Source organism: Squalius cephalus (genome assembly GCF_949319135.1).
Source record: "Squalius cephalus genome assembly, chromosome: 17".
Lineage (NCBI taxonomy): Eukaryota > Metazoa > Chordata > Actinopteri > Cypriniformes > Leuciscidae > Squalius > Squalius cephalus.
The window spans coordinates 17,618,398-17,634,369 of record NC_137138.1 but is presented as its reverse complement, the minus strand read 5'-3'; the positions used below and the strand labels follow the sequence as shown (position 1 = coordinate 17,634,369).

General features: G+C 35.5%; 3 protein-coding genes across 5 annotated transcripts; 1 reads left to right on the top strand and 2 right to left on the bottom strand.

The window, feature by feature from the left end:
• Positions 1 to 395: 395 nt before the first annotated feature.
• On the top strand, positions 396 to 4,590 carry rfc2 (replication factor C (activator 1) 2). The gene is made up of 11 exons (XM_079898248.1): positions 396 to 585; positions 771 to 840; positions 938 to 979; positions 1,197 to 1,303; positions 1,443 to 1,544; positions 2,290 to 2,390; positions 2,507 to 2,664; positions 2,889 to 2,954; positions 3,054 to 3,134; positions 3,216 to 3,329; positions 3,460 to 4,590. The coding sequence occupies exons 1-11, from the start codon at positions 476 to 478 to the stop codon at positions 3,568 to 3,570; spliced, it is 1,062 nt and encodes a 353-aa protein (XP_079754374.1). The 5' UTR covers positions 396 to 475; the 3' UTR covers positions 3,571 to 4,590.
• On the bottom strand, positions 3,467 to 7,450 carry LOC307174438 (uncharacterized protein). Of its 3 annotated transcripts, none has more exons than XM_079898251.1 (13): positions 7,343 to 7,450; positions 6,773 to 6,877; positions 6,609 to 6,651; positions 6,106 to 6,149; positions 5,901 to 5,940; positions 5,605 to 5,633; positions 5,456 to 5,494; positions 5,321 to 5,351; positions 5,132 to 5,178; positions 4,819 to 4,866; positions 4,507 to 4,548; positions 4,355 to 4,416; positions 3,467 to 3,566 (listed from the first exon to the last, which is right to left on the bottom strand). In XM_079898251.1, the coding sequence occupies exons 2-12, from the start codon at positions 6,873 to 6,875 to the stop codon at positions 4,361 to 4,363; spliced, it is 522 nt and encodes a 173-aa protein (XP_079754377.1). In that variant the 5' UTR covers positions 6,876 to 6,877; positions 7,343 to 7,450; the 3' UTR covers positions 3,467 to 3,566; positions 4,355 to 4,360. The 3 variants fall into 3 exon arrangements, with proteins under 3 accessions (XP_079754377.1, XP_079754375.1, XP_079754376.1); XM_079898249.1 differs by having other exon boundaries at positions 4,819 to 4,887; positions 5,321 to 5,348; XM_079898250.1 differs by having other exon boundaries at positions 4,819 to 4,887; positions 5,321 to 5,348; positions 5,456 to 5,491.
• Positions 7,451 to 8,185: 735 nt separating this feature from the next.
• On the bottom strand, positions 8,186 to 13,204 carry LOC307144666 (thread biopolymer filament subunit alpha). The gene is made up of 10 exons (XM_079847220.1): positions 12,636 to 13,204; positions 12,272 to 12,483; positions 11,448 to 11,508; positions 11,270 to 11,365; positions 10,970 to 11,146; positions 9,894 to 10,019; positions 9,683 to 9,796; positions 9,209 to 9,315; positions 8,855 to 9,129; positions 8,186 to 8,506 (listed from the first exon to the last, which is right to left on the bottom strand). The coding sequence occupies exons 1-10, from the start codon at positions 13,161 to 13,163 to the stop codon at positions 8,487 to 8,489; spliced, it is 1,716 nt and encodes a 571-aa protein (XP_079703346.1). The 5' UTR covers positions 13,164 to 13,204; the 3' UTR covers positions 8,186 to 8,486.
• Between the last annotated feature and the right edge of the window lie 2,768 nt (positions 13,205 to 15,972).

The window sequence follows — 15,972 nt, the reverse complement described above, 5'->3', positions numbered from 1 at the left end:
CAAGACACTTCAAAAGACCTCAAACAACAACAACAAAAATAAATAAAAAAATTACAAAAATACTGATTTAATGTATTTAATAATGTTCTCTAAGTATACATCACAGAAGCTGTTATACGTAAAATCATAAACAATTAAGTGTGTCTCTTTTGTAATGAGTTCGTTCTGTAACATTTTGGTGTAAAATACAAATATTTATTCATTTTAAATATTAATAAGTGTTCATATTTCATTGTTTTAGCTAATGTGCTTCTTGATTTCACTTATTATCGTAAAAAGGAAGTTAAACAATTTTATTTAATTACTTGTATCAGTTTTTCCATTTTCTTTGCTAGCTTGTTAAGTACCAGGCTATATTTTATAATACTATTAATTTATAAATAAAAAGTCACTGTGCTCCCTTTGCCGGAAGTGACGACATGTCAGATCTGTTTTGTTCCTGTCGTGGCGGGAATACGCGCTACTGACGGTCAACATGGATGTTGAGATGAAAGAGACAGACAGTGAACAAAGTCAAGTCGACGGACAGCCTAAAAAGGACGATACTGCACAGAAAACATCATCGACTGCTTATGAACTACCATGGTACTGTTTGTGGCTATTTGTAAGCGCGCTGTCGTGGCATTTAAATTAATTGCATGTCGCAAAAGATAGCGAGCCTGCAGCATTTTTTTTTTTACAACAACTGAACTGCCAAGCTCGTCTTTTTTTTTGCTGTTTCATGTTCATTGTGATACGTAATTGTGATTTAAGTGTGTTATTGATTCCAGGGTTGAAAAATACAGACCCCTGAAGTTGAATGAAATAGTTGGAAATGAGGAAACTGTCAGCAGACTGGAGGTTAGTGCGACGTACTGTAATAATTTGCCTGATGTAACGTTAGTGAATAGACTTCTGGAAATGTTGACGTGTTCACTCTTTTGCTCCATTATTGCAGGTGTTTGCAAGAGAAGGAAATGTGCCCAACATCATCATTGCTGTAAGTTAAAATATGCTTTCACGTCCAGGTGCCATCTGCATTTACATTTGATATGTCACTATGCATCTGAATTTACATTTGATATGCCACTATGTATCTGAATTTACATTTGATATGTCACTATGTATCTGAATTTACATTTGATATGTCACTATGCATCTGAATTTACATTTGATATGCCACTATGCATTAAAACAATAACCACTTTTGTATTTAGGGTCCTCCTGGTACTGGAAAAACTACCAGCATTTTGTGTTTGGCTAGAGCTCTTCTTGGCCCGGCCATGAAAGATGCTGTTCTTGAGCTGAATGCCTCAAATGACCGGTAAGAAACACTTCAGGTGAAGGGATTGTAAGTGGAGAGCAATGACTGTTTTCTAACTGCTTTTCTGCAGATATTTTGGGTGATCATATTCTTTTTTTAACGTGTTTCTTTATATTTGTTTGTATATTACTCATTCCAGCGGTATTGATGTTGTAAGAAACAAGATTAAAATGTTTGCCCAGCAAAAGGTCACTCTCCCTAAAGGTCGCCACAAGATCATAATCTTGGATGAGGCTGACAGGTAATAGAAGTATTTTTATTAAAAATATTGATTTTTAAGGGGGGAAAAAATATCAGTGATGCACCAACATGAAAATTCTGTGCCGAAACCGAAAATTATTGATGTACTTGGCCGAAAACTGAAAATTACCAATTTATAAAAGTTATTAATTTCTTATTTTAAATGAGTTTTTCTTTGTATAATTATATTAATATATATTTTTTAATTTAACTCAGTAATTTGAATGAATCAAAAAACAAACATTCAAGCAAATCAAATAGTTTTATTAAAAGATTTTATGAATCCTGATGTATTTGAGTTTTTTTTCTGTGCGTCTGTGTTGTACTACCTCACAGAAATCGATGATATTATTATTATTATTTTACTTCACCTGCTTTTTAAATTTGTTTTAAATCAGATTCATAAGATTGTTTTATGTTTGACACATTTCAGGGTTTTGTGCTGCAATATCCTGCCTTTTCAAACTTTAAATAAAACTTAACTATACATTAAAATATTAATGTGGCAAGCAGGACAAGGCCGAGGGTCGTGCGAGAACGTCCTCCTCGCAACAATTAAATATCAATATACTGACTGAAACCTGAGTGCTAAATACTGAGGGGCGGCATGGCATGTTAAACGACATTTTCGGCATGAAAATTTTCACTGACCAAAATGTTGGTGCATCACTATTAAAAGTTAATATTATAAATATTTTTTAAATGTATAAAAATGCTTTATGCAAGTATTTGTATTTCTAAACCAGCATGACAGATGGAGCTCAGCAAGCTCTCAGAAGAACCATGGAGATTTACTCTAAAACCACACGCTTTGCTCTGGCATGTAATGCATCAGATAAGATCATTGGTGAGCGAAGTGCCACATTATTTATAATAATAGTCATTTAAACATGTTCCAAAAAGTACATTGGAGCACACACATAATAGAGAGGTTTTTCAGATGATCCTATCATTGTGTTGCAGAGCCCATCCAGTCCCGCTGCGCTGTTCTGCGTTACAGCAAACTCCGAGACGACCAGATCATGATGCGTCTCACGGAGGTGGTAGAGAAGGAGAACTTGCATGTCACCAACGACGGCCTTGAGGCCATCATCTTCACCGCTCAAGGGGACATGAGACAGGTCAGGTCAATTATCGTTTTACGTATATATTAATATACATAACATCAATTATTTGCATTTTAGATTAACTTTAATAATGATACTAATAGATATTAATACTGTTAAAAAATATTTTTATTATATATTTCTATTTACCTACCATTTTAATATTTTGTACTATTATTATGATTATTGTATACACACTTTTTACTTTTTTTTATTTATTTATTTATTTTTTTATCTAGGCTCTGAATAACTTGCAGTCAACAAATTCTGGATTTGGTTACATCAACAGTGAAAATGTGTTCAAGGTATTTTTTTGGATAGGTTTTATTTGAGTTTTCTTTCTAATGCATGGAAATCATTTCAGTATAAAAATGTGTTGGTGAAGTACAGTGTTTCTTGTGCAGGTGTGTGACGAGCCACATCCTCTGCTGGTTAAAAGCATGCTAGAACACTGCGTCAACGCCAACATTGATGAAGCCTACAAGGTATCACTAAACATTTGCCCTTGAAAATATTCCGTATCCTTTTCAGAAGACACTAGACAAAACTAATGCTTCTTTCTACAGGTTATTGAGCAGCTTTGGTCACTAGGATACTCACCGGAGGACATAATCGGAAACATCTTTAGAGTGTGTAAAACCTTTCAGATGGCAGAATATTTGAAGCTGGAATATATTAAGGTATTTATTGCCCTTGTAGAGTCTCCATGAGAAGCTTTAAACTTTAAAGAGGCACTCAGTCATTTAGTTTCGATAAAACAATATTTATTTGAATCACACTGCAATTTCCTTCATACATTTGATTCCCCAGGAAATCGGCTACACGCATATGAAAGTGGCAGAAGGGGTGAACTCTCTGTTACAGATGGCTGGTCTGTTGGGTCGACTGTGCAGTAAGACGGCTGCACCTGATGCAAGCTAAAGACAAAAGATGTTACCAAATAATCACACTTCTCCTCATTCTTCTTAATCTCCAGAACTTTTATATTTTGAGTAATTATACAAATACGACAAGTTGCAGTAATAAAAATGTAAAAAAATCCTTTTGATGCTTGTGAATGATTCACGGACCTGTTTTTGGTGTCTTAGGTGCAACATAGTAGAACTAATTCCATTTACCTAATAAGAATTTTATACATTTATATTTATAAATCATGACTTCATTCCAACAAAACATTTCCTTGTTGTAACATATGTTAGAAATAGAACAGCAGAAGAAGTGATAGTTTTTTTTAGAGGTTTCATTTTCAACATAGCCAATGACAATTTTAGACAAGGAGGAAAAAGTATTATCAAGTTGCAGACACCAAATTAGACTTAAGACTTGTTTGTATTTAATGTTCCCCCACTAAAACGTACTTTTGTTTTAACTTTTGACAAAGGACAGGTTACTCTTCTGACTCATGTCACACCTTTATGAAGCAGGCTTAAAAAAAGCTCTTGATATGCATTAACACATTTAGTTCCTCTGTGGCATGAAGTATTTTAAACGGTCTTGTAATAGTTGTACAACACTAGTCCATATTTGTTCACTAAAGCTGAATTGAAACATTGTTTATCGATCAGCAGAGCAAAACATTATTTGACATTAAAAGTTTGAACATAGAACTCTTTTTTTTTTTTTTTTTTTTTTTTACTTAACAGTAAATGCACATCAACATAAAAATAAGATCTAATGTGAAAATCAAAATTAAAAAGATTCTCACCTCATTTCATTCTGATACAAATCTTATTCTTTTGGGTGCGTTCACGTATTCTGATTCTGAATCTGTATAAAAGGGAAAGAACAAAGTGAGTGGTGCCGTCTCATGAATAAATAGAAATATTTTATCAACCAAACCAAAAATGAACATATTACCTTCCTCACTTTCATTTTTTATGTTTTCATAACTACAGCTGTCTGGTGAAACAATTCCAAATACAACAATAAACAAAGAAACAATGTTTTTTTTTTATTGTAATGGTACAGTAATATGTAATGGCACACAAAAAGCTTAGGTAATACGTGTACATTAATATATATATACATATACATTGAAAGTCAGGGCAATTACAAAGTACGGTCAAGCTAGCGAATAATAAACAAATAAAATAAATTCTAAAAATAATTATTGTTGAGCCCTGGATGACATTGTGATTTTGAACATTATTATTTGCTGAAAACACCAACCTGAGTCATGTTGTACGTCTTTTGTTGGAAAAACATTACCGTATTCTCCTGTATGGAACGTGATGTGACCTTTTATTAAAATAACTGCTTTAAGCATCTTGTCATCCATTTGTGCAGTGTATCATGCACCTATGGTCTATTTTTTTTCAGTGTGTGACTTCTGGCCTCTTTTGAAATAGTCATTTTTGTCTCATTTATCATCAACTGCTTTTTGACACCACCGGTTCAGAGGTATCCAGATTAAAATGTGTCACTTGACCTAATTTTTCTGAAGAAAGCGAACAGTGCTCAATGGTTATCAGCACACATTTACCTGCATCATTGTCGTCGTTTGCATAAATTGAATTTGGAATTGGGTCCCTATAAAAACAAAAAGGCATGTTAGCATATCAAATATAGACTGTAGCATAATTTTGAGCAAGCTAAGCTTTTGTAAACCGAAGTCTTTGATTAGTATCTGACTTGTTTTCCTCACATAACCATTATGAAAAACAACACTCACACATATGTTGGTTCCAAGATGCCGTGTTCTGCTGCAGAAGCAAAAACACGCATTACTTTAGGCTACATGTTCATATTTAAAAATGCCATTCATTTATAAGTGACGTCTTAAGATCGCATTAACAATAACTCTTACCACCTGTAAGGTTCTGATAACTGCAGTGGATGTCACCTGCTGGAAAACAGTTGAAATAACCCAAATGATTACATATCAACAACATATTGAAATAATTGGTCCCATAGAGATGAGTTCAAACTTTGCAAATTTAAATAGGAAATCCTTACTATTCGCAGGCATGTTCGCCATTGATTGCCTGTGAAAATACATTTAGCACATCTGTAACGTTTTCTTCATTTTGATCTTTCTATCATGACTAATCAGAAAAGACAGTTCATTTTGTTCATTTAATCATTAATGCCTCTGATGGCTTTCAGTTATGTACAACAACATCCATACAATCCATACCATACAATAATATGGTATTTTAGATAAAGAGTAAAGTGGATGTGAATATAACAGTAAATAAAACTACACGACTCAACAGCAAGTAGTGCATTGGTTATTGTTCAAAAGACCTCACCTTGAGGTTGAAGGTATCTCTCTTTGGTTTGGTCTAATCACTAAAAAAAAGACAAGATAGGAATAAAATCTCATTCATGGATAACGAAGAGCGCATTCTGAATTTCAGCTTTCCTGTGACAGAAAATGTGTGAAAAACACTAATGTTCAAGTCCTAAATAAAACGTTCTTCTCTTCAGAATGTGATGAAAGAGGACGTAGTTTACCTGTGTTAAATCGTCTATTGTCATCAAAATTACCATCTAGACTGCTGAAAGCAAAAATAAATAAATAAATAAATATATATATATATATATATATATATATATATGCATATGTGTATACTGTACAAAAGTGTGGCTGCCTTAAATTTTTAAGTACAATCAACTTCTCAAATCGTATCAAATCACATTAAAAGTATTATTTTAAAAATGAGTTGAATCTTGTATGTATATATATATATGAATATATATATATATATATATATATATATATATATATATATATATATAGTTATACAAGATTCAACTCATTTTTAAAATAATACTTTTAATGTGATTTGATTTGAAACGATTTGAGAAGTTGATTGTACTTAAAAATTTAAGGCAGCCACATTTTTTTTTACAGTATATATATATATATAATTTATATTATTTAATATATACATTATGTTACATAGTTGAATTAATATTTAGTGAACATTTATAAATAGATAAAACATTTAACTTACAAAGGATCTTGGTCATACAGGTCATTGTCCTCTTGCTCCATATCTCAAAATAAAAATACAACTTAATCAGACGACAAAGACAATTGTATGTAAGATAAAGTTAAAGCAGCTGAGAAAAATGATAATGCATTTTCCTAAAGCTGTTGCGATATCAGACCACTTACTAGATTTTTTTCTGCAGCACACACAGAGAGCGTAAACACAACCAAGACAAGCCAGAGAAACGATGGCAAGGACAACTCCTTGCTGGCTTTGGACTTCAATCATGCCTTAAACAACAATAATAATAAAAAATAAAATAAAATAAATATAATTCTCTTCAATCTAATTGAATTCTTTCAGAGGTTTACAGATGTTCTTCTACATGCATATAGTGAGGAAATGAGAACAAATTGCAGCGTTTTATCTATTCATTACCACAAATACAGTTCTCACCCCTCTGACACAATGGCAAAAATCACGATAAGAGAATTATTCATATGTGAGATGATTGAACTTGATAGTGTTCGATGAACTAGCCTGCCATAAGTTTGTTATCAGCAGCTAACTGAACCACAGGATGAGTTATGTAACCATCAATAGTTTATTTCTTTAATTTATAACAGGTCATTTAATGTGATGAAGTGGTAAAAGTATCTGACAACTTTCAAAACTAACTTCTCCCCCCCCTCCTCCTCCCCATCCCCCCTGAATTATGTAGAGTATGAGTAGAGTATGAGTTGGTGAGCTGTTACCTTTTCTGAAGTACCGATCTCCATTCTGATGAATTTAGTTTGAAGTCGAATGAAGGACTAATGAGAGAGAAGAATGAACCTGAGTGTTTCCTGTTTCAAACTGAATCTAACCACATCCGTGCAAAATCATGCCGGACACCGGTAAAGAGACCACCACAAACCCACAGCAACACAAAACACAGTCATACAAAATGTCAAACCTTTGAAATGCAGCCCCTTCATTAGCATTCGGTGAATTTTTTTTTTAAAAAAACCCAAAACATGCTACTGCAACCAGACAGAGAATCATGTAGAAGTAGGGCAGAATGTGATTGAGTTTATAACGAACTCACATTTTTGGAGGGTCTTGAGCTAATATAGGCTTTTAAATGTTTGCAAGACGTAGGGCGATGTTTCATTATTTAAGCTTTATGACATTTGAAAAAGCCTGTAGGTGGTGTGTGTGGGTCTGTTTTTTTCCGCTTTTTAGGCATCTTGTAACATTGTTTTTTTTACTACAACAATGGCTTAAATTTGACAAGAATCTTCATTTCAAGATATTTCTTATGATAAGAACATGATTAACGATATGGTCTAGTTCAGTTCATTAAAAGTTCATGTAAATGGAATTTTCAAACTAAATATAAAAATTAGTATAGACATTGTTTTATATTTATTTATTTTTATAGATATTTTTTAAAGAATGTGTATGAGCATTTTATATACTCTTGCATAAATATATTTACAGACACTTTATTATTATTAAATGAATCATTATTAGAATTGAGATTTGATTGAAATTATTACATGGAAAGATTACAGACCACTGTGTTTTTTCCTCAGTAATGACCAGGATGGATTTTTAAAATTTTTATTACCATAGCTGGAAGTGATGCATGAAAATAAACAAAATCTTGTGAAAACAATATTGACATTTTGATATGGTGTTTAAATGAATACAGGATTTGGACCCTCGTCAAAAATGAACATACAAAATGAACATACAATCTTTCATCGTTATGTTACATAGGCTATGTGACGGTGGTCAAAATGTGTGAACTTTTGGGAGGCGTTCTTCATGAAGCGTGATGGTAGGCTTCCTTTCTATGCCCCGTTATGTTGAAGCTCAGCATTCTGTGGCTTGATGAGTGGAGGTTGTGAATCTTCAGTAAACAGTGGATGACACTGGGTGAAAACAGTGGAAAATGTGACTACAAGCGAACTTGACATTTCACATCAAAGAATTTGCAAACGCAATTTTTTACCGTTTGAGTTAAGCTAGTGAGGTTCTAAAGCCCGAGACTACAACTAAAAATAGCTTTTCTATTTTAATATGGTGTATAAGTGAATTATAAGCAGAACAATTTAAGTGAAAAGATGAACTCATTCATTTTACATTATAATGTTCTTAATGTTTACAAACTTTTAGTTTATCTACAGCTTTCAATGTGGCCTCAGACCTTTGGAGCGCACTACACATGTTTGTATATAACATTATGGTGTACACGTATGACAGTATTTATGAATACTTACAGGCACTGCTGCTCAGGCTGGAGGACATGTAACTGCTCCCTGCACCGAAGGAACTTCCTGCTCCAAAGCCCAGTCCTCCACCGAGTCCCAGTCCTAGACCCCCAAGACCTCCTCCTAGTCCTCCGCCCAACCCATATCCACCTCCGAGACCCAGACCGGCACCTCCACCCAGGCCTGCACCTCCTGCACCCAGACCTAGACCTCCTCCTCCTCCTCCTCCTCCTCCGATCACAGTCTTAGACATGTGCACGGTGACACCACCTCCAGATCTCAACCTGGTCCACGAGACACGAGATACGATGTGATCGTTGAGTGAACAAAACCTCACATTAATCTCAAGTTAAACCTCCTCACCTGTTCTCTTCACTGTCCAGGAGTTTCTTATAAGCTGTGATTTCAACATCCAGAGACATCTTGCTGGCGAGAAGCTCCTGATATTCTTGACCGTAATGAGTAATTTGCTGAAGAAAATGCCCATTTAGATTTAGTGGAGTCTGAGTGACAGCTTTATTTAAAGGAATAGTTCACTTTTAAAATGAAAATTCTGTCATCATATACTCACCCTCATGTTAGTAACCAGACAGTTTTTGGGTCCCATTGACTTCCATAGTATATTTTTTTCCTACTATGGAAGTCAATGGGACCCAAAAACTGTCTGGTTACTGACATTCTTCTAAATATCTTCCTTTCTGTTCAGCAGAAGAAAGAAATTCATACAGGTTTGAAACAACTTGAGGGTGAGTATATGATGACAGAATTTTCATTTTAAAAGTGAACTATTCCTTTAATTAATAATGGTTATCATTTAGTCTTCTTAAGTGAGTTTACCTTTCTGAGGTCATCAAGCTGAGATCTGAGAATTAGAACTTGATCCTGGTATGTCTCCGTGTGGGAGTTGGAGTGACACTCTGCCTCCTCCACCTGAGACTCCATCTGTAAGTTCTGTCATTGGAGAGGGCAGCAGTTATTCACAGGAATGCCAAAAAAGGGGGCAATCTGACATCTTTTACCCAGCGTTAATCTCCCGAGTAATACGCACCAGAGTTTTGAGCCTGTCGATCTCCCTCTGCACAGAGTCAATCTGTAGTTTGTAAACGCGCAGCTCCTCTTTGGCTGTGGTGAGTGTCTGAGAACTTGGCTGAGAGGATGCGGACATCATGGTGAGCTATATAGACGAACAAACGAAAAGAGGCTGTAAGTGGATCTCAGTCTGGCCCAAAACATGTGCTTATGTCGTTACACCTGCAATACAAGGACTCGCCGCTTGGGGGAGGCAGTTTTTTAAAGATGAATCGAGTATAAGACTATAAAGTCATGTGAGGATAGGGTGACCACTGAAATTGGGAACTTTTGAAATGACAATACCACAATAAGAAATATAATCTAATACTAAAATTGACCAGCAAAATCACATCTACTGTCCTGCAACAGAGCAATAACCAGGTGGTCACCCTTACATCTTACATTAGTCATTACCAAAGGTTCATATTATGTACATATTAATATTAAGCATCAAGATTCTATATGTTAATAATGCATTAGGTAAATCAAAAATGACTACATTTTGTCAGGATTAATTATCTTTAATATTTACATTCATATTTATACATTTATATTCAATGTACTTAATTAGATTTAGTTTAATTGTTAAATATTAATTTATTAGAACCACATTATAAAAGTATATATTATATTTTAAATGTTTTAAATATTTATAATGTGTTATAATATAGTGTTTAATGTTAACTAATGTTATTGGCCTATACAATCTGGTTATTTAAAGGGATAATTCACCCAAAAATGACAGTTCTGTCATCATTTATTCACAATCATGTAGTTCCAAACCTGTATGAAATTCTTTCTTCTGCCGAACACAATATAACATATGTTGAAGAATATGGGTAACCAGACAGTTGATGTACCCCACTGACTTAAATACTATGGAATCAATGGGGTCCATCAACTGTTTGGTTACTGACATTCTTCAAAATATCTTCTTCTAGAAGACAGAAATTCATATAGGTTTGGAACAACATGAGGGTGAGTAAATAATGACAAAACTATGCTTTAATATTTCAAGTATAGCTTGCTTATAACAGAGCAAAGGTTTCATACACTGTCCTGCACTGAGAGGAGGGCGTCCTGCTTGCTGCGTTGAGCCAGGGCTTCATAGTGAGCTTTGACTTCAGTCAGCGCTGAGGTCAGATCCTGGGCCTGGGCTGCGTTATCCACTGAGATAGACACTGCTGACTTCACACCACCAGTCACAATGTTTCTCACCTCTTTCACTTTCTAGCAGACAGACATATACACAAGCTAAGGCCATTGGGGAAATTCAAAATTCAGTGTATTTTAACAGTGCTGAAATAAACTGAGGTATATGTTGAAATAAATGGAGGTATCCTGCAGACTCACAGCGTCATACACCTGCTTGGACAGAGCAATATGATCCTCCAAACCACCGATGATGGTTTGCAACTCAAAGATGGAAAGGTACAGATTATCCACTTCCTGATGGAGGAGAAATTGTCAGACTCGTTCATCTGTAAATCTATGGGAAACAACCTGATGTATGATGATGTATGTTTCGTACCTCTTTCAATGCAGTCCAATCGAGCTCCAGAGTTTTAGTTTGAGAGGTTTCCTCATCATACCTGAGTAAAGGAGGAGAGAATGTGCAGGGATATTAGCAGATGTCCTCTCGACTGGACCTTTCTTACCCAAAAGGCTGTGACAATCACAGGTGGTCAAAGATATACAGACTAATTTGAGAAACTTTAAATGCCTTTACTCATTATGGTACAATCATGTAGTGTATTAAAATCAAACCACAAAGTGCCAGTAAGAAGGCAGAATGAAATGAATAACAGTTAAGCAGAATATAATCAAAAATGTCCACTGAAATGTAATGAAAATTTAAATTGAGTGAAAGTGCTTCTAAAATTAGCTTTAATGTTGGGGCAATCAATTATATTTTTTCAACACAGTATTTAAACTACTGATCAAAAGTTTGGGGTGTTTGGGGTAAAAAATACAGTTAAAAAAAGCAGTAATATTTTTACAATTTAAAATAACAGTTTTCTATTTTAATACATTTTCAAATGTAATTTATTGCTGAATTTCAGTGTCATCCTTCAGAAACATGATCTGATGCTCCAGAAATATTTCTTAATGTTATCAATGCTAAACAAAAAGTTGTGCTGCTTAATATTCTTCTGATAGAGTTTTGTTTGATAGAAAGTTCAAAAGAACATAAAACTTTTTTTTTTTACAAGATTATAAATGTCTTTACTGTCACTCTCGATATATTTTAATGCATTGTTACTGAAAAAAAAATATTACTGACCCCAACCTTTTGAACGATTGTATATTTTTATACATGAATGTGCATTTCTTCTGCTGCAGTGAGAGATTCACCTGGCTTGAACATCCTCAATAATGCCTTTATAGTGCTCAATCTCAGCAATGATGGCCTCTTTAGTAGCGGTGAGGCTGTCGATCTGAGATTTATAGGTTCCGATGGCAGAGGTCAGAAGGATTGAACTGCTCGCAGGTCCTCCCTGCTCTGGGTTAGTAAACATAGAAATCTTAGCTTTTAGTACGGCGTTGTGCTGCTCCAGAGACCGGGCCTGTGAAACCACAAAGTCATAGTCATTAGAACCTTATCTGTAAAAGCAGTGACATTGTATTCAATGAATCTTTTCTTTTTTACTCATCCTAAATGAATCCATGATGTTTGTAAAAATGCTTGTAAATAAACCCACCTGAAACTTTCACTCACCTTATCAATGAACGATGCAAATTTGTCATTGAGGGCCTGCAGCTCCCCCTTCTCTTTCATGCGTGTGATCTGCACCGTGTCCAACGACGGGAGTGTGGGATCGATGCTGAGCACCGGCCCGGCTCCTGCGTCCACCGCAGTGGTAGAGCTGATGAAGGACGGGTTGAAACCATAGCCTCCGATTTTGAAGACTCTGCCCCCCAGACGGGCTCTCAGAGGAGCCACGCCAGCCCTCATCCCCGCTGCCCTGGCTCCTCCGGCACCCAAGCCGAATCCCCCACCGAGAGCGCCCAGTCCTGCTCCTGCACCAGCTCCAGCCCCAAAACCTAAACCCAGACCTCCTCCCAGGCCAAAACCGGCTCCAGCTCCAGCTCCTGCTCCACCCCCCCTCGACAAGCCGAGAGAACGGGACAGAGCCATGCTAACACCTCCCCCACCACTCCTAGCTCCGGAGAACAGACGGTTGCCTCCATAGGTGGCCCCAAATCTGACGGCTCCCCCACTGATACGCAAGCTTGAATCTGTCATATCTGCACTCAGAGCTGGGGTCCAGGTCTTTGCCGAGGAGCTCAGTCAGGATGCCCAGCTCCAACTTTGTGCTTTAAATACCCAGCTCTTTGAAGGGCCGCCCAGAAAGGTTTGCTGTCAGTGAAAGTCACATCCCGGCGGACAGACAGGCAAGCGTCCCCCCTGCAGGCACCGATTTCTCTCCAACATGTTTGAGTAATTTAACGGCCTTGGTATGTGAGATTGAGAGAAACAAAACCCCTGTAACTATGTGCACTTTTAAAGAGAGTCTCATATGATTGACAGTTTGAAAGTAATTTTATATTTGAGTAAGACACTTTTTTTTTTTATCGATTTGACTGCACTGACACTTTTGGATGAGAACAAAACTTGAACTGGATTGAGCTGGATGGTAACGCTATTGTCTTCTCTAGAGTTGCTTAATAGCCAATTAGTTTCATTATTAACGAATTTTGCAACATCGACACTGTTATTGAACTGAATGCCTTCTTATAGCTAAATTGAATTAGTTTCATAATTGATGAACTTTTCAGTTTCTGAACTGAACTGAATCAACACTGAACTAACTTCAGTTTTTAGAGCAAAATTTGAATTTGTCTTATATTTGATGAAATTTGCATCATTCATTCTGTTCAGATTTGCCTTGCGTATAGTCTTTTTATTATTATTGTCAATGTTAAAAACAGCTGTGCAGCTCAATATTTTTGTGCTACATTTTTTCAGGATTCTTTGATGAATAGAACGTTTGAAAGGACAGCATTTCCTCTGCAACATGTCTTTACTGTCACTTTTGATCAATTTAATGTCCTTGTTTGTGCACATTCATAGAGAGCATCATTATTGACATTTTAAATTGGTGTAGTCTTACTCATCCGCGCATGGGAGATAAACTGTGAATTTCATGTAACTGAGCTGACAAGTCTGCAAGAGGAGTCTGTCATAAATCAAAATGGCTGTGACAGTGAGAGGCAGGTGAAATACTTTCTTTTTTTTTACCCCAAAGGATCAAATAAAGTTGCTGACAGGTATGCAGCGTGCTGTAACAGATTCTAGAGTGTAATGATGGGTCAGTCTATATGCTATATGCTATAACTCTTAAACAGCTGAGCTGTATCTTAGTTACAGAAATCAACTCTTTTTCTTTAAAATAAAGAGTAGTCAAGAAAACAAAAAGACAATAGCAAAAAAACAATAGCAGTCAGCTGATTCCAGGCTTTTAATTGGGCATTTTTATCAAGCCTCTCAAATTAAACTCTTTGTTAATCATTGTTTCACCCAGTATTGTAAGACGTATAGATAATGCAATTTACTGATGAAATGTTGGATTAGTTGTACAGATTCATACCTTTATAAACACATAATCTGAATCAGAGACGCAGTGTGGTCTCATTTAAAGACAATACACAGGCTGGTAAGAAAATCACACATTTATGCCTGGAAACGGTCTGCTTTGTCATGCTTTCCAATAACAAAATGCAAATGATGATCTGCAGTTTGGCATGGATTATGCTGAATCTTTGCCAGAGGAAAAACAAAAAGCTTTCATGAGTGTCCATCCACGCATGTGGTCTTCTTAGTGATCACTCTGCTATGACTCCAGAAATACAGTCTTTATCTTGCACAAACGTTTAAATAATAATAAATGTGGCAAAAATGCTCAATTTGTCTGCATGATGTGTCTGTAAATAAGCTTTATTTGTACAAGAAAATCATCACAACTGTAAGAGTACCTTTAATAACATAAATTAATCAGAAGTATAAATCTTAATGAAACATCTTAATGATGATCTTTTAGATCAATGTGCTTTGATATTGGCATGATGAACACATGCTTCTGCTAAATGCTTGGTTATGGCAAAATCAAGTGCATAGGATAAACAAAGTCGACTGAGTTCCTCTGCAATATTGTTTCATCTTCAGTTACAAATAAATATACAGTCTAATAATAGTTACTAACAGCAGAATAGTAAAGTTCATAGTATTATATAATTCCCCTCCTGATTAGACAGGATTAACCCATTTGATTCCAAATTTGGTCACAATTGTAGCCGGTGAGAAAACATTACAAACAATAAAATCCATATATTGTATATGTTCTCAGGCAGTTTTTAAAAGAGAAAGGTAAAAATGAGTGAATATTACTTAATGCTACACTTCAATGTGATTCAAAAAAGTTAATTATTCAACATGGGACGCTGGGTTTCCCACCGGGGCACAAATGTAACCATTGACATCTTGAACAGAGCAATTTAATACATTAATAATAGGTCCTTTAAATATTATAATGTACTGAACTTGGTAGTTATATCTGTATTATGACATGTTTTATGACATTATCCTCAGAGGGGCAAACTGGAATTAAACCAGTGGTCAAGTGACAATTTACACCACCAGCCATGTAACAAATGTTCACATGAAATCAACACATTCTGCTCTTTCATTTAGATACGTGTAATACTAAACTTTTTGTTTTAAACCATTCAAATTCAAAAGTACAAATAACTTGAGGGATTAAATGGATTAAATAAGTATGCCTACAGAAAAATATTCAGCACCTTGGACAGCATCAGAGAACCCCACTTCAAGATTGCCCACCATCCAATCAATTCCACTTATAACACATTAGGTTCAGCTGTTATTAAACTAATGGAGAGTCATTATTCAGATACTTTGTAAAGTCCGCCATAGATCGTAGAAAGGCCAATCATATTTCCAACGTGAACAAAGATAAGATGCCTGCTCATCTTACATATTCACAAACGCCACAGTTTTCATTCGGCCCGTTATGAGGATCCAGCAACTCCTTCAA

Coding starts and splice junctions, on each gene's coding strand:
- rfc2 (XM_079898248.1), top strand. CDS start 476: ATGGATGTTGAGATGAAAGAGACAGACAGTGAACAAAGTCAAGTCGAC. Junction 586..770: donor ACTGCTTATGAACTACCATG/GTACTGTTTGTG, acceptor TATTGATTCCAG/GGTTGAAAAATACAGACCCC. Junction 2,391..2,506: donor TGCATCAGATAAGATCATTG/GTGAGCGAAGTG, acceptor ATTGTGTTGCAG/AGCCCATCCAGTCCCGCTGC.
- LOC307174438 (XM_079898249.1), bottom strand. CDS start 6,875: ATGATTGAAGTCCAAAGCCAGCAAGGAGTTGTCCTTGCCATCGTTTCT. Junction 6,150..6,608: donor CTGTATGACCAAGATCCTTT/GTAAGTTAAATG, acceptor TTTTGCTTTCAG/CAGTCTAGATGGTAATTTTG. Junction 4,888..5,131: donor AAACGACGACAATGATGCAG/GTAAATGTGTGC, acceptor TTTTAATAAAAG/GTCACATCACGTTCCATACA.
- LOC307144666 (XM_079847220.1), bottom strand. CDS start 13,163: ATGACAGATTCAAGCTTGCGTATCAGTGGGGGAGCCGTCAGATTTGGG. Junction 9,316..9,682: donor AGCTTGATGACCTCAGAAAG/GTAAACTCACTT, acceptor CATTTTCTTCAG/CAAATTACTCATTACGGTCA. Junction 8,507..8,854: donor CAGCCTGAGCAGCAGTGCCT/GTAAGTATTCAT, acceptor GTTTTCACCCAG/TGTCATCCACTGTTTACTGA.